The sequence below is a fragment of the Balaenoptera acutorostrata genome, chromosome 3, assembly GCF_949987535.1.
Source record: "Balaenoptera acutorostrata chromosome 3, mBalAcu1.1, whole genome shotgun sequence".
NCBI lineage: Eukaryota > Metazoa > Chordata > Mammalia > Artiodactyla > Balaenopteridae > Balaenoptera > Balaenoptera acutorostrata.
In genome coordinates, this window is record NC_080066.1 from 55,027,184 (window position 1) to 55,053,464 (window position 26,281).

The window sequence follows — 26,281 nt, forward strand, 5'->3', positions numbered from 1 at the left end:
TATAAGGTTTTTGCCAAATCTGAAATTTACTCCTAACTTTTTCATTTTCTTTGAGCCAAAAGACTGAGATTTTTGATAAATTCATGGAGAACAAGTTACTTAATATGCCCCTTTAATTATGTGATGTTTTTATTTCTCTCCTTTTTTTCTGGGGTACATTTGGACTGATACATTCTGACTTCATTTCAAAATACTTCTGCCGGGCTTCCCTGGTGGCGCAGTGGTTGAGAATCTGCCTGCCAATGCAGGGGACACGGGTTCGAGCCCTGGTCTGGGAAGATCCCACATGCCGCGGAGCAACTAGGCCCGTGGGCCACAACTACTGAGCCTGCGCGTCTGGAGCCTGTGCTCCGCAACAAGAGAGGCCGCGATAGTGAGAGGCCCGCACACCGTGATGAAGAGTGGCCCCACTTGCCGCAACTAGAGAAAGCCCTCGCACAGAAACGAAGACCCAACACAGCCAAAAAATAAATAAATTAATTAATTAAATAAATTTAAAAAAACAAAAACAAAAAAAACCCAAAATACTTCTGCCAAGATTAGAAGAAAGAATAAGAAAAGGATCTAAAAATAAATGATGATGATACATTTCTGTTAAGATACCTGAATTTTCTATTCTTCAAAAATCAACTTTCAAAATACTATTTTGCTTTTCAATTATGATTATGAAACAAATTACAAAATATTTAAAAGTCTGCATGCCACACCCTTAATACACGCACTTAATTTTCTCTAGAGTCCATTTGTGAACTCTGTGCTTTAGTTTTTTCCTAAAGTAAAGCCCTGTGATCAAATTATTACTCATTGGGTCTCTAAATAACATCTACTATAGGTCTAGAGCCAATATTATATGAAAGGTTAGAAGAAGGAATTATCATCTATATCCCATTGTCTTTTAAATTCCAGAGACAAATTCCCATTCTTTTTTCCCCATCGACTGGTTTTAGAAGGATCCTTAGAGACAAGTCACCTGTGCTTACTAGCCAAATACTACTAATCTCTGTGCAAAATGGCGGAACTAGAGCAAACTTACTCTCAGTGCCAAAGGAGAGCTTAACTATCTCATCTTATTGCTATGAAATCATTTTCCTTTAAGGACTCCTGACCTATGAAATATGTCTCACTACAGAAGCCAGATTTCCTCAGAAAGTCATTGTCCCACACCTCCTTTGCAAAACTAACTCTCTTCTACCTTCATCTTTTGGAATTGCTTTTAAGACTTCCACACAATTTTTAAAATATGCTCAGTGGTAAAAATGCTTAGATTACAGAATCTTGAGCACAGAAGTCACCATAGAGGAGAGAAAGGAAAGGAAGAAGGAACTTGCTTTTATTGAGTGTGTATTTGTGGCCAGATAGTATGTTTGGTACTTGATATGAATGAATTAAGCCATTTAATTTCCAGTAAAGTACACATGGTAGGTATTCTTTTTCTTATGACAGAGTTGTTAAAATGTAATTTACATACCATAAAATTTAAGCATTTAAAGTATATAATTCAATTGTTTTTAGTGTATTTACAGAGTTTTGTAATCATGACCACAATCAATTTCCAAATATTTTCATCACCCCAGAAACCCTGTACTCATTAGCAGTCACTCCCCATTTCCCCCAATCTGCCAACCCTAAGCCTGGGTAACCACTAATCTAATTTCTGTTTCTATGGATTTGCCTATTCTGTACATTTCATGTGAATGGAATCATACACTATATGGTCCTATATGTCTGGCTTCTTTCACTCAGCATGATGTTTTCAAGGTTCATCCTTGTTGTGGCATTTATCAATACTTCATTCCTTTTTATTGCTGAATAATATTCCATTGTATGACTATATCATGTTTTGTTTAACCATACATAAAGTTGATGAATGTTGGGCTGTTTCCACCTTTAGGTCATCAGGAGTAAAGCTGCTATGAACATTCATGCACACGTTTTTCTGTGGACATCATAAGTTGTCATTTGCATTACATATGTACTTAGGATTGCAATTGCTGGGTCATACGATAACTATGTTTAACCTTTTGAGGAACTGCCAAACTGTTTTTTAAAGTGGCTGTACCATTTAAGTTCTATAAGCAATCATGAGGGTTCTAATTTATCCACATCCTTACCAACATGTGTTATTGTCTCTCTTTTTTATTGTAGTCATCCTAATAGTATGAAATGGCATCTCATTGTGGTTTTGACTTACATTCCCTTAATGAGTAAGATGTTGAGCATCTTTTATGTACTTACGAGACACTGGTCTTATCTTCTTTGGAGAAATATCTATTCAAGTCCTTTGCCCATTTTTGAATTGGGCTGTTTGTATTTTTTGTAAACCTTCTTTATATATTCTAGATACAAGTTCTTCATCAGATACATGATTTGCAAATATTTTCTCCCTTTCTGTGGACTGTATTTTCATTTTCTTGATGGTTTCCTTTGCAGAATAATAGTTTGTAATCAATGGAGTATAATTTATATTTTTTCTTTTTTCACTTGTGATGTTCTTGCCCTAATTTTACACACAAGGAAACTAAGGGTCTGACAGGATAGCCAGCTTCCTAAAGGAATATCCCAAATAAACCCTGAGCCTGAACCTGGATCACTCAGATGCCTCTGCTCTTTGCTTCAGAGTCATAGGATAGAACATTCTGGCTTTACTATGGAGAATCAGAAAGAGAATCATTGCCTGGTTGAGACAGTCTTTGAAAAAGTTTTGTTTTACCTCTTTCTCTCTTTCCTATTTCATATATCTCCTTTCCTTTATGGAATTTTTGAACATATATTAATTAAGGTGACTGGCAATGCAGGTGAGAAAATTAGGAACACCATTTTGAACTTTAGGTTGTATTGTAAAGTAAAAGAGGTAGATATTGAATGAGACAGCATCATAAAGACCCCAAGAGCAGCACCGAGCTCACAAAGCTTCCTAGGCAATTGTGGGAGAGCCCCCACGGTGGCTGCCTTGGAGGGGGACAGGTATATGTACATAGGCCAGCTCTGCTGCAGTTGCTAAAATATCAGCTTGTTACTTTATAGATACATTTGAGTGGCTCACGCAAAGGTGACATGATACTCTGCATCCACATTTTTATGAGTTCTTCAACAATATTAATGCCTTAGAAAGTGCTATTAATTGAGGCTGGATGAGAGATCCAGAGCCTTGTTTCTGGCCACAACTTTTAGTGCATCTGGGGAGAAAGGGTTGAGATCAGCATCTTCGATAGATAGTTTTGCCAAGGAAGCCCTGAACCAGAACAATGCACTTGTATTTAGGGACTGTACCTTTGTCTTTTTACTCAGCATCTACTTGTGGACCTGACCACATCTGCATTGGCACAGAGACTTTAGGGCTTCTGTGCCTTTCTGTTGTAATTTGTAAGCTTCTATTGCTCTTTTGAAGGTTATGTCTTGGTGCAGCTGACTCACTACTTCTCAACTTTAAATTATCAGCCACTCATTATGATCATTTGAGGAGTTTCTCCATAGATACAGGATACATCAGGACATCTGTTGTACCAGTGTCAGGACTTTATCTAACAGAGCTACACAAAGACTCTATGTGTTCTTGAAGATGCACACCAAATGGCAAAAGTCTTTGCCTAGAAGAATGAGTCTTGACACCTCTGAAGATTCTTGTGTTTATTAACATTCTGAGGTCTCTGTCTCATGGTATCTTGAAAGGCTTTTCTTCATTTGGCCCCGGTGGATCTTTTACCTTGAAGGCTATTCTGCTTCTCTGCCTGTAAAGACTCTTATTCAACCAGTAGTATCTCAGTTCAGATGACGTGAAACCTTTCTTAAATCTTGTCCCCTAGAATATCCAGTGTAGCCCTTACCTCTGGTTTACCGAGGCCAGTTCTGTATGAGTCTCTCTGACAGATTAGGAGCTAGTTGAGAGCATAAACTATCCTCTTATTCATCTTTGTTGTTTCCTCCACTAACATTCCCACCTGTGGGATTAGGAGATTGGGATTGGGGGGGGGCGGCACATGGTGAATGCCTAAAAATTTTGTTGATTTGAAGGTATATTTCACATTTAAGAAATAGAATGTATTTACTAAACAAATACATAAGAAAATAGTATATTTTCTTAATTCTATGTTCTGTGTTAATGAGTACCTTGGTGAATACATAGTTTTGAAATCTGAGTAATATTCCCTTTCTCAGGGTCACTAATGACCTTCCAAGTGTTTGACTATGCAATTGTATCATTGGTTCCCATGTTGCCTGGGGCAAGTATTCTCAAAAGAGTATCAGTTGTACTTCATTGCATAAGTATCAATATTTGCCTTGTAGGGAAGAGTTCTCCTAAAGAAGATGTACTTTGGAAAAAGTTAAGAAAGTTGACTCAGAAAATGGAAAGTTGGGGAATATGGTAGATTGCATTATCATTCAAAAAATATTTGTTGCACTTCCCTAGGAGAGGACTGAACTGTCCTACTCCAGGGACATAAAGATTGACAGTGAGACTTGCTCTGGACAATGAAATGTGATGGGAAGTATGTGTGGCACTTCTTCCACAGTGTCCAGCTGTCTTCCAGATAGAGGAAGCTAAGTGGCTATGGAGCACAAGAAAGAAAAAAAAATCTTTGTTGTAAAGCTACTGAGATTTGAGGGGTCTTTTGCTACTACAACATGAGCCAGTCTATCCTGATGGAATAAAACAACATTCCAAGTAGAGTGGATATAGTGACAAATATCTGGAGCATAGAATAGCAAATGACAAGTAAAGGCATGAGATTGCCATGAAACTGCAAACTAAGATCTGATTTTGAAGTTACTTCAGTAAAAATGTTCAAGTTGTGGGCTTCCCTGGTGGTGCAGTGGTTAAGAATCTGCCTGCCAATGCAGGGGACATGGGTTCAAACCCTGGTCTGGGAAGATCCCACATGCTGCGGAGCAGCTAAGCCCATGCACCACAACTACTGAGCCTGTGCTCTAGGGCCCGTGTGCCACAACTACTGAGCCCGCATGCCACAGCTACTGAAGCCCGTGTGCCTAGAGCCCGTGCTCCGCAACAAGAGAAGCCACCGCAATGAGAAGCCCGTGCACCGCAACTAGAGAAAGCCCGCGCCCAGCAACAAAGACCCAACGCAGCCTAAATAAATAAAATAAATTTATTAAAAAAAAAATGTTGAAGTTGCTATGGGATTTCAAACTAATATTTAATAGAGGTACTGACTGTTTTGAGTATTAAAGTTGCTAAAGAGTCGCATAAATAAACCAAATATGCCTGTTTTCATTCTCTCAGTACACAGATGCATTTATTAATAGCCAGAGATGGTTTAGACGTTTAACTAGGCATGACAGTATATGAAAAATACAGTACCTCACAAACTCTGCCTAGGGGTATGTACAGCTTACTAAGGAAGATCTTACCTTGGTAAATATTAATAATTATAACTTTAAATAGGAAAGAAAATAAGAAGGTACTTACTTACACTTGGAGGGAAGAAAAAGAAAGGATTTATGGAAGCTGTGGCATTTGACCAAGGCCTTGAAGTATGGTTAAAGGAAGACATTTCTTAAGGGGAGAACAGTGGGTGTGAATCAGAAGAGGCAAGAAATATGGACAATTATTTTGAGGCAATGAGGATACTTCTTGGCTAGAAAATGTTATGCTTAATGCAGAGACATGGTGGAAAATAAAACTAACATTAAATTGGGAAAACATTTTGGAGAAACTAAAATTCCCGGATGACTATTTTGACCTTTATGCGAAGCCTTAAAAGTTGTTGAACACGGGATGACCGTGCTTTTGAAACATATGGGGCTGGGGACCCAGAGGTGTCAAAGCCCAGACAGGGCTCTGACTTGGCTCATGGGCACATCATGTCTATGGACATGTCCATGTCCATGTCCATAGACATGGAATGTACTATAAAACAACAGAGTGTATCAGATCTATGTCAGCAGAAGCTTTATTTCATAGATGTGTTGGAAAACTTGGTTAGTTGTTTGTGGAACAAAAACCAACATGCATGTTCACTTCATATCAAATTGCCAACCCTCAAAATAGGTCTGTGGTTAGCTCTCTATTGTGAACTTATCTAAACCTAAAAACAGGTTTTAAAAATCACAGGGAAAAAAATAAAATGGATAGACTCAACTACATACAAAAACTTGTTTTTATATGTCCCCCACTTTACCCTATTCAAGTTTTTAAACAAATAACTGGGAAAATGCTTGCGGAGGATACAAGCAAGGATTAGTATCAAAAGAACTTAAATGAATAGGTAAAAACAGTAAGAGGAACAAAAAATGAGAAAGATGAATGAATAGTATAATTAGATTATTTATAAAGTTAAAATCGGGAAAAACAAACATTTAGGAAGTGATCAATTAAAGAAAGTGATTGAAAGGACAAATTTTCCCAAGGAAATTAACAAAAGTTATTTTTAAGAAATATTATGTAATATTGTTATGTTTATAAAATGAGATAGACACTTCTATAAAGTACTCATAGTAGCATGTATGCTTGTGTGGTTCTTTTGCAAAGTAATTTGGGAATATGTATCAAAAGCCTTCAACATTGGCTTAGCAATTCCTCTTTTGGCACATTCATCCTAAGGCAATAAGTTTAAACATAACGAAAGGGCTCTACTCAAAGGTATCCCTAAGAATATTACTTAAAGTTTTGTAAAAATGGAAATACCCTAAATTTATCGCATTCAGGAAAATGTATTTATAAACTATAGAATACATGTGTATGTATTTGATGGAAAATTAGGAAAAAATTAAAATTGTATTTATAAGTAATTTGTAATAAGGATGAAAATGTTTATGCTCTGGTGACAATACGATATATGCATTTGATCAGAGTTATATAAAAGAAACTATACACACAGGCACATAAAAGATTGGAGGAAATTTCCAGATTGTCAGCTTTTAAATGCTGGGTCCATTAGGCGATTTCTTTTCTCCTTTATATAATTTGGCTGAAAATGTGGTTGATGCTAAAGTAGGAGCCTAGAGGTTAAAGTCTTTCATCTACTACGTAGAAGAAACAGTCATACGAATGAATCAGACTGGAAAAGGGATAGAATATAGGGACAAAACCAGAAAGGGATATGGAGTAAAGTCAGGAAAATGCATATACTTGGAAAAGGGATAGCATATAGGGACAAAACCAGAAAGGGATGTGGAGTAAAGTCAGGAAAATGCATATACTTTGAGGCAGGAGTAGAACAGGAGCCTCTCAGGCTTGGAGTAGGAGGAAGACAAGAAAAGTGAGGCCTCCTGAAGCTTTGGGTGGAAGAATCTCAGGAACAGAGCACCACCCATCAGTGAAGGCAGGAGGGGAGGAGACAAGGAAGTTGATGATTAGAGAAGGTTGACCTTCCAGCAACCTCAGTTGAGTCCAGAAAATTAAGAGCTGAGAAGTTTGAAACTGATAAAGTGGACTGTTGAAATGGACAGGAGGAAATGGAAGCCACACTTGCCTTGCTCCAAGAAAAACAAAATCAAACAGAAAAGGCAAATATATAGCTATAGGTGGCATAAGCAGTGAGCTTTTTTCTCACTCTGCACTGGCAGTGGTGGTGGGGTTCAAGGCTGTCTAAGTGGGATATGCACATCAGGAGGTTAGCACTGGGATTCAAATACAGGAAAGCAGACTGGGTGCTTCTCCTCAGCTCTCCTTGATGCCTTTCCTGTGGTTGGAACAGAGCATCTCAGAGTACACTCCTGCCCTCTGTGCCTCTCCAGCTCTCGGGTGGGGGTCCCTGAGCTATCCCAGGTGGTCCAGGGTCAGTGCCTCAAACATCTGTGCACTGTTGCTCTAGATGGGCTGACAGGGGATGACTGATAAAAACCATTTTGCTCAGTAAAGCCTTGAGCCAAATCTCTCCTATCTACAATGGAGAAGGGGACCATTAGTTGAAAACTAAATGAGATATTTGGCACTATTCTGTGTTCTAAGCTAAAGGCTTCCCCCAAAGTTTTCTCAGGGACATTTCTCAGCTGAGTATTTAACCTTAGAAGAGTATCCTCATCATGACCTCATACATAGACTGAAAGTCATTCCTCTCCCAAGTTCTCGATGGGTACCATTAGGCGTGCGGAAGCAGATTGCATGGTTGTGGACCACCCCTCCGTTCTGGACTTTTTAAATGCATGCTGTTGATCCCTGGAAGTCAAAGCAAACTCTTTGTCTGCTGTGTCTGATCTCCAGTGTAACTCCTGTCTATTTACCATAGGTGCCTACCCTCGGCTCTCACTGAGCTTTCGGTTGAAGAGAAACATTGGATACTTCATTCTCCAGACCTACATGCCCTCTATCCTAATTACAATTCTCTCATGGGTATCCTTCTGGATCAATTATGATGCATCTGCGGCTAGAGTTGCCCTTGGTATGTGCTATTTTTAAATGATACCTAAAATGTAAAGTCACCATATCATTACAATATTAAGGGAGTTCAAAGACTATAGTTCAACTACAATTTTTTGACATCATGACACCAGTCTTGCCCATATAGTCACTTTTTATCTTGAAACACTAATTTCATGCATGATTCTCTTGATGTGTTAATTTAATTATAAGGCTCAAATGTGAATTTTCATGTCCATGAAAGGGAAAATATGCTTGCCGAATATTTGCATAATAAAACTATTTTTGACACTAATTTTAAAGCAAGGATTAACATCTCCTGTTCAAAATTATTCTATGGCCCAGAAAGAAGACTTGATTAATTGTGCATTCTTTTTTAAGTCAGAAAAATAGTCAAATGTTATACCATATAATTGGAATTACACAAATTAATGAACATTAAAATGTGATATTAAATTCTGAGTGGTTCCCAAAAACTCTAGTGATCTCTTCTGGCCATTGGTCACTTGACAACTGGATTATTAGCTGACGTACAATATACATTATACGTTCCAGTATGATTTCTAATATTTTTTGATTATTAAGGGAAGGCTTATATTTTCAGAAACATTATTTTCTACTGAACTAATTATGAAACTGCATGGACAAAATAATTATTTAAATACATTTTAGGTAAGTAGTGAGCTTTTAGAGCTGAAGAGCAATTGTCCAGTTTATCCCTTCTTTGGGTAGGGTTGAATTTAATTCCTGGGAGTGAAGTCATCAATAATACCTTTCAAAATTGATGGGAAAGAATTACAACACATCTGCTGGTAAGCCTGCAGAGAAGCATAAGAATTCAGGGATCTGGTTGTCCCTCTTTCTTACTTTTTCTATTTACCATCTCTTCCCAGGAATATAAGTTGCTTAGCATCATGCTTCCAGGAGAATGTGTGTACATGTGCGTAAGTGGACGTCTGGTTTAGATGCAAAGACAGGTGACTCGCACTGATTCAAGATTAGATTTCTTTTCTCATGAAATAACATTTAACAGTGACTTATGTTTTTCTAATGACATAACATTTAACAGTGACTTAAGAAACTTAGGTAGTTATTTCTGAAGTGTTAGGTGAATGTAAAAACACTTTGAGCAGAATAAGTTATCAAAAAATCAAAAGTGCTGTTCATCTATTTCTAATGGGCTTGGTAAAGGAAAAATCTCCCGAAAAAACCTTCAGGATTTTTTACCATCTGCAGAGGTTACCCTGTAACATCAGTCCTTTCTGTAGGTTTTGCCCTTTTTTGTTATGTTACTAGATTGCTCTTTGTTAAACTATTTTCTCTTCTCACCTGGAAAATTCACAGCCAAAATGAATTTGCTAGGGCAGATCCAAATTTCGTGGAGCTGCTAGCTTATACAACTTCAGGAGCTCTCTTTAAGAAAAAGAATATAAAATACATAAATACAGAATTTCCAGAACCCCCCCACCCCCGAGCCTCTAAGAGGCCTGTATTAGAGAAGATCAGAGGCTGAAGCTTCCTGAGCTTCCAGGGAATCTGCCTCAGAGAATCTGTTATTTTTGAGGTAATTAGAGAAATATGAGTACCAAAGAACCAGAATCATCTGGCATCATCAGAAGTGAGGTGTACTGAAAATGTGAATTTCTCAATTTTCTGGATGATCCAAATTCTATAGCTCCTAAATTGTAAACATCATCTTCCACAATATTAAATAGATAATCTATCTGGAGTGGATTAGAGTCAACATAGCCTCATTACAGCGTATGAAAGTAGATTCCACTTTTTCTTGTCAACCCAGTATTATTACTATAAACCTCAATCATGCTTCTGTGGTTTTGCTGGGACAGAGAAGTGGTCTGTCCAGACTGGCTAAGGCATTACCACTGGAGGTGTGCAGGTTCTGATGGATATCAGAAGTCTGGGAGGCAGAATTGAAGGCATTTGCCAGTGTTGGGGTGGACCTGAGGCCTGGAGGTCGAGAAGGCAGCTGGGATCTCCAGGCTGCAGTGTCTGGCCAGATAGACATCCAGCAGGTCCCGCTCTTAGCGTGGGACCCCAGTCCTCTCACTCCTTCTCTCCCAGCTTCTGCATAAGACATGGTCTCTGAGCCTGGGTCCGCAGGACTTGGGAAGTGACAGCATGGCAGCTCCAACTGGTTAAGGAAAAGTGTATCATCGGGTCATGAACCCTAAATAACAGCAACAACAACAATCATTAAATCTGAAACTTACCAAATTCTCAGGTTCTAAGTTCTGTGCAAGGTCATTGGAAAGTGGTTACCTGATTCATGGTGCAGAAGATCCATAGCACGATAGGCAGTGTTATCATTCCCATTTTACAGAGAAGGGAGTGAGGTGCAGAGAAGCTACATAACTCGTGCAAAGTCATATAATATTAAGTGTCAGAAGAAAGATTTTAATCCAGTTTGTCTGACTCCAGGGCCCTTAACCACTACAGGTGATTTCTACAGTGTCAATAGACAACACACAGAAGGGTTCTTTGGTCTATTACATTGTAAAAATGATGGATATTTTTAAAAGCTCAGCAAGAATTATTATTAACCATTCTTATTAAGGAATCTCTCAGAACCTTTAAGAGGCTAATGTGCTCAGTGCCTCTTGGAGAGGATATGGCCATGGTTTGGGGGGCTTTGATTGGAGAACTCCCCCTCCCCCAGCTCACTTCATGTGTCTTGTCATGAACTACACCCTTTGAAATGCTTAGAGTGCTGTTTGCCTTCATCCTGAATGGTTGCACAGTGGTGAGTTCTCCCCACTTCTAAATGAGGTCTGAGAGGTGCGGGTCTGCACAGAAGGTGCTCAGTGAAGACCTCCTTGGCATGTCCCTCTGGCTCAGGGCACTGTTGGACCTGGAATTGTCAGGGGTTGTCTCTACTGAGAAGCGAAACGCTGGTTCTTCACCCAGCTGTGCTGCACAGGTGCTCTGTGTGCTTCAGGGTCTTATGCTTCTGCTGCCCAGGGTCTGACCTCCACATCCGTTGAACTGTTAGTGTTAGAAGCCGCTAGACTACAAAGCTGGGAGTTGTAATTACATGGTCTTCCTCAAAAATCCCAAAGTCCACTTATCAGTGAATAATAGTATTGGTCCTTCTGAAAGTGAAAATTTACACTAAAATAATTTAAGCCATATTATTTGGGTCACAAAGAAGAAAAATTAAATATCTTTTGATTAAATGATATAAATTGTATTTTTATTTCACAACCATTTTTATAAATGCAGTTTTTCAAGCATAATATTTCCTTAATATAAATGAGAAATAAATTGAGGCTAATAGTTAGCAAGACTTAACAGCTTGGTAAATGTATGAAGAACACAGAAGACACCACTCAGTCTCCCATTCTGCCATTGAATGAGGTCCCCTTTAGAGATCAGAAGTTCAAAGCGAGGCTGCTGGATCTAGGTCTCCTGCCAAAAAACTGGAGGCTACCAGAAAATGTATTTTTCCGTGATGCTGATAATGATAACATCTGTTGTCACGAGTGTTAACAATGCCAGTTACCGTTAGCCCATCACCGTGGTGTTTAGACTTCACAACACCTTTAGACAACAATTGTGGACCTATCAAGCTCATTCAGGTCCTGCTGCTGGGATGTGGTGGAGCGGGGCTTTTGGCCTGGGCCATGTGGTTCTACTATCCAGGCCATGAACCACTGCATCCACCACTCTCCATGGTTATCTTGATAGGAAGGAAAACGATACAAAGAATTAGAGAATGCATGGTCTTTCAAGCTAAGAGGTCATGTGATCCCAAGCTGGAAAGCCAAGGAACACTCACCACAAAACCTTACTCTTAAGGGGCTCCTTGAGCTGGCCCTGATGGGCCTGAAGCCAGCGTCCTTGCCCATTTTCCTCACCTTTGCCAGGCTGAGTGCTCGTTGACATGTGCTGGCCGTCCCTGTTTTGTGTTACTTTAGCCCATTTTCTGGGGATATCTACTGAGGCCTGTGTTATACACATCCACTCAGAATAGTCAACTGGAGAGCCAAAGCAATGACTAAAGCAGAGCACTTTCCAAAGTCCATTTAGAAAGAAAAAAATAAGTTGTGGCAACAACATTACAAAATTTTTGAATAATAGTGAGAACACCTAATTTTGTAGCATCTGCATGGTGTTTTTGCACTTCTTTGTAAACTATAATTATCCCATTGCCATTTTCAAATTTTAAAAGTCCCCAGGTACACCTGAATTTTATGTTAAAGGGGAGTCTTAAAATATCCTGACATCTTTGACTTCCATATATTCATCATCAGCTCTGGTTTGCAGTCAGACATGAAAATAGGTTCTCTGCTCCTTGGTTCCCTCATCTCCTGCTAACAGCAGCTCAGCATATGTGGGATGGAAGCCTGGACTCTCCTCCCTCTTCTCCAGGTGGTCACTAGTGAGGGGAGCCCTACACTCTGGCACTTATCCAAGGATGGGATGGGAGCCCAGAGGGCATCAGACTAAGACACTTAACAAACCCAGCCCCTTCCCCAGAGAGTTGAGTGGGGGTCCAGTGGGGTCAGAGAAGTGGTCTGGTGGGACCATGTGTCTGGGTGGTCAGCCTCTCGGGCTTGCATCACCTGCTGGTCTAGGGGACATCATTGGTTTTCTGGGTTACTGCAGCTGAAGGACCATGGCTGAGGCTCTCACCTTGCAAGTCTCCTTGAGAGAAGTTCTCATGTGGCAATGACCCTCTCCTTTGGGTCCTGGAAGACACATGAGTAATCCCATTCCATGGTACCAGTCACATGGGTAGAAAAGAGTTGGCTCTTTGGAGCTGCCTTACTTTTTTGAGACTCCTTAATATTTCAAAAGTACTGTCTCAAAGAGAGCAAGTCAGCTGCAGTAATGCCCGTGCCACTGAGAAGTGAGTGATGCAGTTCATTCCCACACATGTAGCTTCATTCAGCTCAGCAGCTCTGGTCATGTCACGATCCAATGGGTCCCCTGCTCTCTGTGGCTTCAAATCATCCCACATGGAATCTTTGTATACCAAGGACATGCCCACTGCTATGGGAGAATTACAAAATATGGTCCTTACGTGTTTTTAGAGACTAAACTTAGCTCCCTTAGGGAAAAATGGTATTATTCGCCTGATACTTTCTAAAGAATTCAAAATAATGACATTTAACAAAAAAAAACCAACAGAGATCTGGTCACTTGCCCCAGAACATGGTAAGATCCTATACCTTGGATAAAATCATTAGCCCTTGCCCACCACAGCCAACATGTGCCACACAGCTTATTAGCCTCTTTCTTAGCTGGGGTGGGAAGTTGCTCTGCGAGGTAATCTGTTCTCTGGAGCTACCCTCGAACATTCCCTCTCTTTGAGCTCAGGACTGGTTCCCATCCTTAGCAGCTTTAAGTCATTGCCTCATTTCCCTTGCTTTAAGGCCTTGTGGTAAGAATCATTTTCTTCACTAGCAGCCACAGATGGCCTTCCTAGATTCCCCAGATTCATTCTTCTTCCCAGAAGCTTCTCACCCAGACACTTAGTGTGTTATGATAAATTCCGGGTTTATTTTCATTTCTTCCAGCTTTCATGCAGGGCAGCCTCTGCCTTGTCCCCGACCCCTCTCCATCCACTTCCATCCACGGGCCAGGTGCAGTGCGAGGCGCCTCCCAGGTGCGGTGGGGAGGGAAGAGATGTTAACTCCCCAGCCTGAGGTGTGACCTGCCGCCCAAACTGTGTGTTCTATATTCTGTTGTGTTTCGATCACCCAACAATATTCAACCGTGATTTTCAACTACTTCACAGTGTTTGAGAAAATAAAGCAGGAAAGTGAAAAGTGAGGAACTGGGCGGTGTACCTGCAGCCTGTCACGCTCCCGTTTCTTTTACAGGGATCACCACCGTGCTGACCATGACGACCATCAACACACATCTTCGGGAGACGTTGCCCAAAATCCCCTATGTCAAAGCCATTGACATGTACCTCATGGGCTGCTTTGTCTTTGTGTTTCTGGCCCTTCTGGAGTATGCCTTTGTCAACTACATTTTCTTTGGAAGAGGCCCTCAAAGGCAGAAGAAGCTTGCGGAAAAGACCGCCAAGGCAAAGAATGACCGTTCAAAGGGTGACAGCAACCGGGTAGGCCTCTCGGCCTCGGCCGCCCCCCACTCTGCCTTTCCCAGACCCGCAGACCCCGCGGCATCACGGCCTTTGAGTAGGAGTGATGCGGGCTTGTTGATCGTAGCCTGAAAGGTGGCGTCTGCAAGTCACTGAGTTTTATAGAAAAGCAAAATTGGTGCAGAAGTTGGAGAAGCCAAAAGCTTCCCAGTTTCCTGTGAAAAGAAAAGGAAAGATATCGGAATGAATGGATCTCTGGGGTGTGGGGCCCAAACTTGACAGGCAAAAGCATTTTCAACAATGTTGCAGTTTTCCTTCAGTGGTCAAATTACAAATGTGATAACCAGCATGCTGCTGTTCTTTGCATGGCGTGGACAGCTCCCTCTCTCATCTGCCCTGGTTCAGGGTCCCTAGTGCAGGGCAGGAGCAGTGTGCTGTCCCAGGGCTCTCGTGCATCTGCCCTGGCCCAGCCCTGCTGGCTGTGTTCTGCAAAATGCCAGGCAAGCAGCCCAGGACAGCAGCGGCCAATCAGGGAGCTGCTCTAGGACCCGTGGGCTCTGAACCCAGAGAGAGGGCACCAATCAGGTCCCTCTCCAGCCCTCCTCATCTCATGCTTACATCCTTCCAATTACAAACTTTGCAGTTAGATGTCATTTCGGTTTATTTTTTTTAATAAAAACAGTATGTTATTGCAATTATAAATACTATTTTAGTGAAAGCACATTGTCGTTTCTATAAAATTTTTATCTTTATCCTTTTACCTCTTGCATCCCTTCAAGTCCTCAAAAATATACCTCCACCCATTTACATACTGGGCTTGTTCCTATATTTCTTTACTTTTAAATTCTTCTTACTAAACATACTTATTTCTCAAGCTCGTGAGGTTTCCTTGTTCTTTCTGGTGCCCTTGCTGCATTGCCGGCCCAAGCCTCTCTCAGGGGTGCAGAAGCTCCCTGGAGGAGTGCTGTGCCCGTGGCCCACGAGTGGCCCAGAATAGGTCCCCGGATGTTCATGAATGAGTGAAGGTAAATGGCTGTAAATGGCTCCTATCCTTTCAGCAACACATAAATAGACTTGGTCAGAGAGACTAGGATCTGTGAATAAAATCAGGCTTCCACAGGCAACATGACCCTGAATTTCTTACTGGAAAGTATACTTAGCACATACTGGTGTGTTTCTAAATTAGTCCACATCCTATTATGCATACACAGTATACTTTGGTAATACTGTTTCCAAGGAAACTAGAATTCATCACATCATTATTTTTTCCATTACACAGACACGCAGACACAATGCTGTTTTTCCAAATTCCCTCATAATTTAAACAGATTTAAATTTTATTTCCTTTCTTCTAAATGATGCTCTTTAGAAAGGTTAAATTGTTGTGCTACAGAAATATCTTTTTGAGTGTGAAGCTTAAAATTTAAAAAAAAAGAAACAAAATCCCCCAAATCTCTAAATCCACAGATGAAATTAAGCAGAATGTAGAAATAATATATTATAAATCAGATGCAGAGGAAAATTCATGAGTCCATTTTTACTGTTTGCTTTTCTGAAAATTTGTTTCTGTTTTCCCAGCAGTTTTCTTAAAGCCTTTACATGTTCATATTTTTAAAAATCTGTAATTGTAGACATCAGCTCATACATACAAATGCATGTATGCTAGTTTTAAATGCATATTTGATGCTCTTAAAAGTAAACATTAAAAACTGTTGCTGACTAGATGGCAAACAGGCACATGAAAAGATGCTCAGCATCACTAATTATTAGAGAAACACAAATCAAAACTACGAGTTATCACCTCATACTGGTCAGAATGGCCATCATCAAAAAATCTACAAACAACAAATGCTGGAGAGGGTGTGGAGAAAAGGGGACCCTCCTACACTGTTAGTGGGAATGTAAATTGGTACATCCACTATGATGAACAGTATGGAGGTTCCTTAAGAAACCAAAAATAGAGTTACCATATGATTCTACCATCCCACTCCTGGGCATATATTTGGAAAAGATGAAAACTCTAATTCAAAAAGATACATGCACCCAAGTGTTCATAGCAGCTATATTCACAATGGCCAAAGCATGGAAACAACCCAAGTGCCTGTCGACAGATGAATGGATAAAGATGTGGTACATATATACAATGCAATATTACTCAGCCATAAAACAGAATGAAATAATGCCATTTGCAGCAACGTGGATGGACCCGAGAGTATCATACTAAGTGAAGTAAATCAAACAGAGAAAGACAAATATCATATCATTTATATGTGGAATCTAAAAAAAAAAGATGATAAAATGATCTTATTTCCAAAACAGAAATAGACTCACAAACAGAGAAAAGAAACTTACGGATACCAAAGGGGAAAGTGGGGGGAGGGATGAATCGGGAATTTGGGATTAACAGATACACACTAATATATGTAAAATAGATAAACCACCAGGACCCTGTATAGCACAGGGAACTATATTCAATAACTTGTAATAACATATAATGGAAAAGAGTGTATGAATATACATATATATGTGTATATATATATATAAAACTGAATCACTTTGCTATATAACTGAAACATTGTAAATCAACTATACTTCAATTTTAAAAAAATGTTGCTGACCACACCTAAGAATTTAGTGATAATTTTAAAGTAGAAATGCACCTCCCAAAAGTTCATATCACATGATCTGAATGAATTAAAAGAAAGTAAAGAATAAAACATTTAATGCAAAACAGAAATGGCACTATGCACAGGCCAACATTTTCAAGAGTCCTTTGTAATTATAATTATTCACTCATTCATTTTCAGTGATATCTCTTGGGATTGTTTATCAGTGTGGCCAGCAATGGCCTCAAGGAGCCCCTCTGTCATAGTTGGGAGCCAAGAGGCTCGGGGGCTGAAGCTTTCCTTGGACTGATGGACACTGGGTGACAGCAAGGACTTGTACTGTCATTGTCTTTGCTTGTGTCCTGTAAGAGATCTCAGGGTGGTGTCCTCAGGGGCTCTGCAGGCCACCAACGTGACCATGATGCTGTTGAACCTAATGTCAGACCATGAGTAGATTTTCCTTAAATTTAGTGATTGAACTCTATTTTAACTTAGTGACAGTGTTCACATAGTCACTTAGTTTCTCCTCAGACCAGTGGTGCAATGAAAATCCTGACCTTAATTTATTTGTGCTTAACCTCTATTTGTTCCTGAGTGGTTTCTATACCCAAGAGTTAGTCTTTGGTTGTAATGCATATATTATGGTTACAAACCTTGTGATATTTTGCAAGTTGACCAAATGGTATTTGAATTTCATGAAGTGGCAGAAAGTCTTGCCAAGGAATCAGAGCTGCAGGCTTGACATCATTCCTCGTACTAAAGAGCAAGATTTCATTTCTCACATGATAAATAGTTCCTTATTTTCCTGAAACTAGAGTATTTTATTTATTTTGAAGATTGAAGGTAAGTAGAGAAAGAGATGTCAGCAGTGTGCCAATCTGGTGACAGATTCTTGGAAAAAACAAAAATCCCTCTAGGATACATTCCACATGAGATGTTTTTCGTCTCTGAATGTTTCTGCCTGTCCAGGTTATGGAGCGGGAAGAAAAACTACATTGAAATCAATGAATCTAATTATAGTAGATATGAGACAAACTCCTCAAAATAAGTAGTATTCATGAAATACTTCAGAAATTACAAGTCATCACTGTCATTCTATACAGGACATTTTTACAATCCCATCTGTTTTAAGATTTAAATTCTAGATGATAAGAAAAGATTAGCATCTCTTCTGGAAATATTTGTTTCAAATGTTTGGTTTCTAAGATTTAATAGATTTTAGTAACCCTTTAATTCTTGCAGAAAAAAAATACCTTCTAGTAGTTTCAGTGTAAATTTTCTACACACTGGTTCATGTTTAAATGAAAACTATGCAAATGTAAAACTATGTCAAAAGCAGCCAAACTAATTTACTCTAAGCTCTTATTAATTCCATGTATATGTTCAAGTTCCTTTTGACATGATTTTTCCATTGTAGCTGTTCACCCCACTCTGAAATGGAGCGATGCAACCATATTGGTTCTCAAACAGCTTTGAGGCAGCCACAGGTGTCAGAGGACCTGGGCACCCCAACTTTGTAAACATTGACAACATCGTGTTCGGTTTCCCTCAGGGTGGGTTTCCTTCACTGGAATCCAAGAGTGCAGACTTAGACCCACCCTCCGAAGTTCTTTTCCAAATGCACAAAACTGGCCACAAGGGATAAGGGAAGACAGGATACTGATTCGTACAGATTTGTCATTAAATCTTGAAAAATCAACTCAACATCCAGTTGACCTTACTTCTTATGTTTTTTTCACTCTCCCTGTGGGCTTCCTGAAATCACCATACACCTTATTATCTCTTTGCCTTTGATTCCCTCTTCCCAGGATCTCTCTCTTTTTTGTCCACATCTTCCCCTCCTTCAAGACCTAACCCAGATGCTCCTCTCTATGATGTTTTCCTGATTTTGTCTACCACTTGTTCCCATCCTGCCTCTGACAATCCCCACTCCAAGCAGGTGGCCTTTTCCCTGTTCTTCTAACCTCCAGGGCACATGTGCTGTGCTTCGGAGATAGCAGGTCACATTTCATGTGGCCACTGTGCCTTCTGTCCTAGACAGCATCCCATTCTTTGCATCTACCAAAAGGTGCACACTGGGGCTGGATGTGATAAGTGCTCAGGGAATGTGTGTCCATGAATGAGTAGTGTTTGTCATCTGTTTGATTCCACTGAAGCCACGTGTTTTCTCACTCTTCTAGTGGGAAGGGGGGGTTGGTTCATAAACGTACCTCTTTTTTTTCTAATTAGAACTACATCTTTTTTTAAAAAAATTTTATTGAAGTATAGTTGATTTACAATATCGTGTAAGTTTCAGGTATGCTGTACAGTGATTCAGTTATACATACATATATGAATGTATACGTACATAAGAATCTTTTCCAGATTCTTTTCCCTTATAGGTTATTACTTCATGCTACTATGTATAAAATACATAAACATACCTTTAAAGCCAGGTGAAATTCTGCGTCATTAGAATCATCAAAGTTCTACCTAATAAACGTATCACAAAATACTCCTTTCCTTCTTTAAGAATAGACATTCCTTTATTGGTATTTTGTTCTACAAAGTCATTCATCATAATCCCCTAGATTTTGATAAAAGGAGATTTGCATATGGCATTTCTGATAACTAGAAAAGAGATGGAATTGTTGGCATGTATTTTAAAATGTACTTTAAGGGCAATGGGCAGTACCTTCTAAAATGCATTTGCTGATTATTTGAAGCTCTCACCTGCTCTATCCCTTGAGGGCAAGGACTTTCTCTTACTCCTCCGTGCATTTCAATAAAGGCCAGCTAATCTGACCCATCACCCTCACCTCCTTGTTGCCTTAGGGCCCACTGCCCACAACTTCCAAAGCAGGTCCAGATCACCCCCTTCTTAGGGAGGGTGATGACTTTCGGTGGCCCCAGCACACCCCCAGCTCCTAGGTGGTTTCTATGGAGGACATGCTACTGCCCAGTCCCTTGCTGGCCTTTCCTTTGCTGTCTCCTCCTGTTTCAGCCACACCTTCATTTACCTGTCGGGCTGCTCCTCCCACATGACTCAGCTCCAAACCACCGGATGGATGCCTCATTGATCCCCCAAACAGGAAAATAGACTTTTTTGTTGTAAGGATTTTACTGCCAATCATTGCAGGGAGAGATAATGAACAGATATAGAACACAAGTCCTTACAAAGGTCTACTATCCCTGGGACTTTCGAGATACAAGCCCCATTAGAATTTTTACCTCCATTTTAGAATAAAAAAATAATAAAACTTTAATTTTCTTCTGGCAGTGCTCTGCTCCTTTCCCAAGAATGGGTCTCCATGAAAAGCCTTCTCCCTAGTATGTATGGTATTATCTTGGTCTATTCCTGTCTCCCGGCACCCCCAGGTGGGCTGTCTTCCATTCTCAGGAGACCGTAGACCACAATCCATCCCACCTTGGCCCTTCTCACTCATCACGCAGGAACACTGAGCCCAACCCAGGCTAACGTGGGCCAGCTGCTGCACCCTGAGTCCACATTGCAAGTATTTCTTCAGGGAGCTCAGGAAGGGCCAGGAGGGAGCAGGGTGATGAGTAACTGTCTCTCCACTCCTTTCCCACCTTCTTAACTGCAGAGATGCAGAAATGACCAGATGGTGGTGAAGCATCGCTGAGTGTCCTGCGTGGCCTAGAGGAAATGCTGGGATGGGTTGCAGTGGCTGGCGGGGAGCAGTTACTCACCGCTTCCTGGCATTTTGCTCCCAGACTGCCCTCAAGGAACAGAGACCAGTGCAGTGCACACCAACTAGGGTCTGTCTCTTCACTTTCTCCCTTCAAATCCATCTTTTATTCTTTATTCTGCCACTTAAGTTGGGTTTCAGAAATGTGGCACTATTTCACTTAGAAATCACTTATTTCTCATTACCTAAAGGGTAAAGGTGAAATTCCTTTAATGGCTTGACTCTCATCTGCTTCCCATTCACCACCAGGTTTTCTTTCCTTTAATGGTAAGGTGATAGGTAGATGATGACAGGGATGAGAATGACAGTCACCTCCTCTATCTCCAGCTGAGCATGGGCCAGGAGTTGAGCATGTGCATCCATTCCCTCCAGGACTTGAGTCCCACTCAACTAGTTTGCCCTTCTCAAAACACTTCAGCCACTCTTCAAGGCTTTGTCTGTGATGTTTTTCTGGCTTTTTGCCTGAGAAATTTCTACTCATTCTTGAGGCCCAGTTCAAATTCATCACCCCTCTGAAATCTTCTCTTTTCTGTCCTGTAGTAGTTTTGATTACAGCCATACAAACTTAACACTTAAAACAACACCCAAATGTTATCCCACAGTTGGGTCAGTCAGAAGTCTGGGTATAGTGGGGCCAGCTCAGTGGGTACCATGGTTCCTTGTGGTTGTAGGACTGAGGTCCCCATTGCCTTGCTGGCTGTTGGCCAGGGCCCGTCTTTCTCCTAGAGGCTGCCCCTTTCTTCTCAGGCCTTCCCTGAAGTTCTCTCAATCAAGGGTGAATCCAGTCCTCACGCTTCAAATTCCTCTGGCTTTCAATTTCTGCCACATCTTTCTGACGTTCTCTTCTGCTTCGAGCTGGAGAAAATTCTCTGCTTTTAAGGTCTCATGTGATTAGATTGGGCCCACTTGGATAATCTAGGCTACTCTCGCTATTTTAAGGTCCATGACCTTAATTATGTTTGCAAAGTCCCTTTTACATAACATACTCAAAGGTCTGGGGAGAAAGGGGTGACATCCTGATGACCACACCTTTCCTTCTCCAAGCGTAATTGAATGGTATTCTCAAACCACGGGGGGTGGGGGGTGGGGTGGCACCTCTGAGTCTTTTTTGATGCCTTTGTGCCAGATCCTGAGTGGTCCCAGGATGTTGGCAGCCCTTCCTGTGTCTGGACAACCTTGGTGTCTGGGGCCATCCTACCTGCGGTCCTAGCACCACTCAGAGATCTGCACGGGCCCCTACTCTTCGTGTTGGGAGTCTTCTCTCCCAACCTCACCTCCTGTACATCTACCTTAAGGCCTAGCCTCAGGCATGCTCCATGAAAGTTTAGTGGCAGACCAATAAGTAAAATGGACCATTGGCGTCATCATGAAAGGTCTGAAGTTGTATTTAGCACAGAATAAAATGTTATTTTAAAGTTTGACTCCAATGTTAGAAGGGACTTTAACCTATCTTAAATATAGCTCTTAAAAAGGAAGTCTCCTGCCAGGAGCAGGATTGAGTGAGGAGATCATATTTGGGTGGGGGTCTTTAATCCACCAAGGTCATTAGGTGTGTCCATTCATCATAGTACTCACTTGTTTCTTCATGGTAATTTGGATATTTTTGTACCATCAGAAAAGGGGACAAATCAACTTCCAAAGAAGAATGGGAGAGTATAATTTCTATCCAGTGTATAGTTGTGGAATATGGTTATAATACCTGTTAACATCTTGAAAGACATTTGTACTTTAATCTTGTCTTCAATAAGGACTTGTACCCATAATGTGAAATTTCAATTTGAAAAGGGCCCCCTTATTTTATCTAATTTTCTACACGAGAATTTTTAAATCAAGGAAATCAAAACTCTAACCTGCAGTTAAGCCCACAAAATGACACTTTCCACTAAAATAGAGTGCTGGCTTTGACAGATGTGCAATTTCTCATAATATATGTGACATGACTGCATGACGTAAGTCTGTCCTGGGTTTGTATGTAGAAATTAGGTTTATTGGCATGCTATGCTAGCTGTCTAACAATGTGTGTTTTCTTCCAATTAGGTGGATGCTCATGGAAATATTCTGTTAACATCGCTAGAGGTTCACAATGAAATGAATGAGGTCACAGGTGGCATTGGTGATACCAGGAATTCAGCAATATCCTTTGACAACTCAGGAATCCAGTACAGGAAACAGAGCATGCCTCGGGAAGGGCATGGGCGACACATGGGGGACAGAAGCATCCCGCACAAGAAGACCCATCTACGGAGGAGGTCTTCACAGCTCAAAATTAAAATCCCTGATCTAACCGATGTGAATGCCATAGACAGATGGTCCCGGATCGTGTTTCCATTCACTTTCTCTCTTTTCAACTTAGTTTACTGGCTGTACTATGTTAACTGAGTGACTGTACTTGATTTTTCAAAGACTTCATTTAACACTGAGTGAAATATTACTCTGCCTGTCAAGTTTTTATACCTGTACACACACAGACACACACACACACAGACACACACATATATACATATGCAATTGTATATATATGTGAACTTTCTCAGCATATATATAAAATACACGTGTATATGAGGATGTATGTGTATATGTTTATACACACAGGTGTAAGTACCCATGTGTATGTCAAACAAATACACATACATATATACATTTTGCAGCTATGGACAATTTAACACAGGATGCATATTAAAGAAAGTCATAGTTTTTTCTTTTTTAATTGAAAGGGACAAGCATCGTCTGAATATTATGCCTTGAGAATGAGGGCGTGAAACACAATATCATCCCAAAATGTGTCTTTTACTATCATTAGTTAGATGTTTTAGTTTAAAAATCAGAAAGAAACTTAGTTATTCTTCGAAAACTCATACAGTGGTAATTTAAAACCAGTCACACTTCATACCCTCTCTTTTAGTTTATTAAGTGAAGGCTTTTCAGCTTTCTTGGCAATGGGACTTGTTTTCGTGGGGCAGACTTTTTCTGTACTGGTTCCATGGGTGGGGTGAGCCTCTGGTATGCGCTCACCTGTTTCTTAAACATAGGTAGAGCCCACATTGATGTCTGCACGTCCATCTTTTGAAAGTCCATCGGGGATGGATGGCATCTCATTGTAAGTACTCTGCTGTACAGTGTATTTCTCTGCTCACTTGGAGTGGATCCAGCTTCCGCATCATGTGGGACACAGCAGCACATTTTGGCAAAGTTGAGTTGACATTTCAATCAGTGAACACGTGCTCTACATCTCTTATGGATTTCTAGGCCTGGTATCTAACAGAAAGCTTAGACGTCTCAGGTTATTTGTTACTCTAAGGTAAAACCATCTAGGATGATTTTCCCCCTTGTCTTTAAGTTATCAATCACTCATAACATTGTATGTTAATATCAAATATATTTGCATAATATGCATATATATGTATATTTACCAAGATTTTCTTTCTTACGCTTGCTATCATGGCAGCATGCGATGTCATATTTTCTTTCTGTGATGTAACTACTTTCTGTTCTCTAGAATTCAGATCGAAACGAAAAACATTTCTGTTCAATTTCAGAAACCAAGAAACATCCTCATGCCTTTATTTCTATATCTGACATATTTCACAAGCACATCCAACTACTCCTAGTGTAACTAGGATGCTGCAGAAACACGACCAGTCCACACCATGCATCACCCAGGGACCCATGACCGTTCTCTTGAGGCAAAGGAGAGCAACCTGACAACAAACACAGTCACTTTGGGTTCCTTCCGATCCACAGCCTCATCAGTATTTGGACTTTTTAAAGCTCGTAGAAACAAGACAAGGTGCACCGGTTTCATAGATGCAACCTTAACTTACTATTTAGATGAGATCTTTCTAAAGAAAAAAAAAGAGATGATATATTTTTTGTAAACAATATTTCTATCACAGGCATCCATAAACTGAAATGACTACAGTTGTGCAAACAGATGTCACAGTGAAGTTAAGCATTTGGAGAAACAAAAAAGCAAACTATTCAGGAAAGAACTGCTAAATTAATACTTTATCCCAAAATGCCACATATGCCTCACCCTCTCTGTTCTATCGAAAACCAATGACCAGAGTCTTGCCCAGTATTCTCAGAGCTGACCCCAGTTTTCCCCACTGGTAGGGGCACCACCCTCCTTGCGGGTGTATGTGCTGTGGGCTATCCCCAGGAGCTGACTACTACTTGATTTACCTTGGTGGCTGATGACAACCTTTAATTTGTAAAGGTTGTAACAGGTCAAACCCACCATCAGGTAGTACACAAACCACAAAGTCTCATGCTAGAAGCAGTGACCAATTTTTATACCCTTTCCCCTCTTTCATTCTTATCTTTCTTCAGCATCTTCTCCCAACCGCTGCTCTCTGGTTTTACTTTTATCTGGAGACTAGCCAGTGACTTCTTGTTCCTTGGCTTTTTTCTGACAATTTTTTTTCATGGGTAACAATGGGGGAATCCTAAAAGTTAAACAGATTGGGAAAAACCTTGTAAGTGGCCTTATCATTGTTAACATGTTAAAGAAAAAAAAAAAGACATTGTGAAGACCTTATCCCTTTCAATACTTCAGGTATCTTCTTCTGTATCAGTGATTCAAGGAGTGAGCTCCACATGCAGAAGAGGGACCCCAAAATGCAAATGAACATGGACAAAATTGTCAACGGTTGATTTAAATGTACAATTTATATATTCAGAACTGTGACATTAATTCTTTCTGGGAGAAAAGTGATTCAAAATGTTTTTGATGCATAGTTGAGGTACCCAACTGTCAAAAGCAGAGACCCCATGGGGCTCAGAAGAACTGCAGTCTATGTCCCAAGATTTTCTGGATATAAATTTGCATGGTATAGTCATAATAGCTTTTGAGCTTTTTATATGCATTTGGCACCGAGACTGGGATCCACAACTTTGTAGACACTGCAATGACGTTAAACATAATAGCTATACTATAAATAGTGTTTGTAACTACACACACACATGCGCACACACACACAATTACATACATATATTCTGTAAAAAAAAAAAAAAACTTTTTGAGATCCTTGGGTATGTGTTTGCTTTACTCCATTTTAGAAGAAAATTACTCTTCTTCTAATAAAATTATTTTATAGCTTCTCCATTTTTAAAAGCTGTGAGAAATCTTGAGAAGCAGAACTCTGTGCTGCCAGAAGAGAGTCGAGGTTGGCTCTCTGTTCTATTACGATGCCCTTTCATTACTGCACAGTAGTTCCTGGAGCCAGTGAGTGTGGTGTATTGATGAATCTGAACGCGGACCCCTGGCATAACGTGAGGTGGTTGTTACCCTCGTCCAGACCTCTTGAGTAAGGAGAGAAAAGTCGAAATTGGAATCTGATGGTATCTCTTTCTCAACAACTGAACGTAATAAAAAGTTGATTTTCTACATAGCCCTGTCTTTCCAAAATGCTTCACAGGGGCTCAAAGCATACAGAAGAATCTTGTTATGAGTTTGTTATTACCCATATTCAAATATAAGTATATTCAAGACAATTCCAGAGCTCTACTACATGAAATCCCGACAGAGAAAGATGGATCACACGGAGTAATCTTTAAAACAAGTATTGTTCTTGTTCACCAGCCCCAGGACTGTAGGGGG

The 26,281-nt window shown here is 40.3% G+C and overlaps 1 protein-coding gene across 2 annotated transcripts in view; it reads left to right on the plus strand.

Moving 5' to 3' along the window:
* GABRB3 (gamma-aminobutyric acid type A receptor subunit beta3) overlaps positions 1-26,072 on the plus strand; it is a 237,755-nt gene extending 211,683 nt beyond the window's left edge. Inside the window, exons 7-9 of one of the 2 annotated variants that reach the window (XM_057544530.1) lie at positions 8,187-8,339; positions 14,164-14,408; positions 22,720-26,072. In XM_057544530.1, coding sequence (XP_057400513.1) covers positions 8,187-8,339; positions 14,164-14,408; positions 22,720-23,061 — 740 coding nt within the window. In that variant the 3' untranslated portion in view covers positions 23,062-26,072. The remainder of the gene's footprint in view (positions 1-8,186; positions 8,340-14,163; positions 14,409-22,719) is intronic. The other variant, XM_057544531.1, reaches the window with a different exon arrangement.
* Positions 26,073-26,281: the final 209 nt, after the last annotated feature.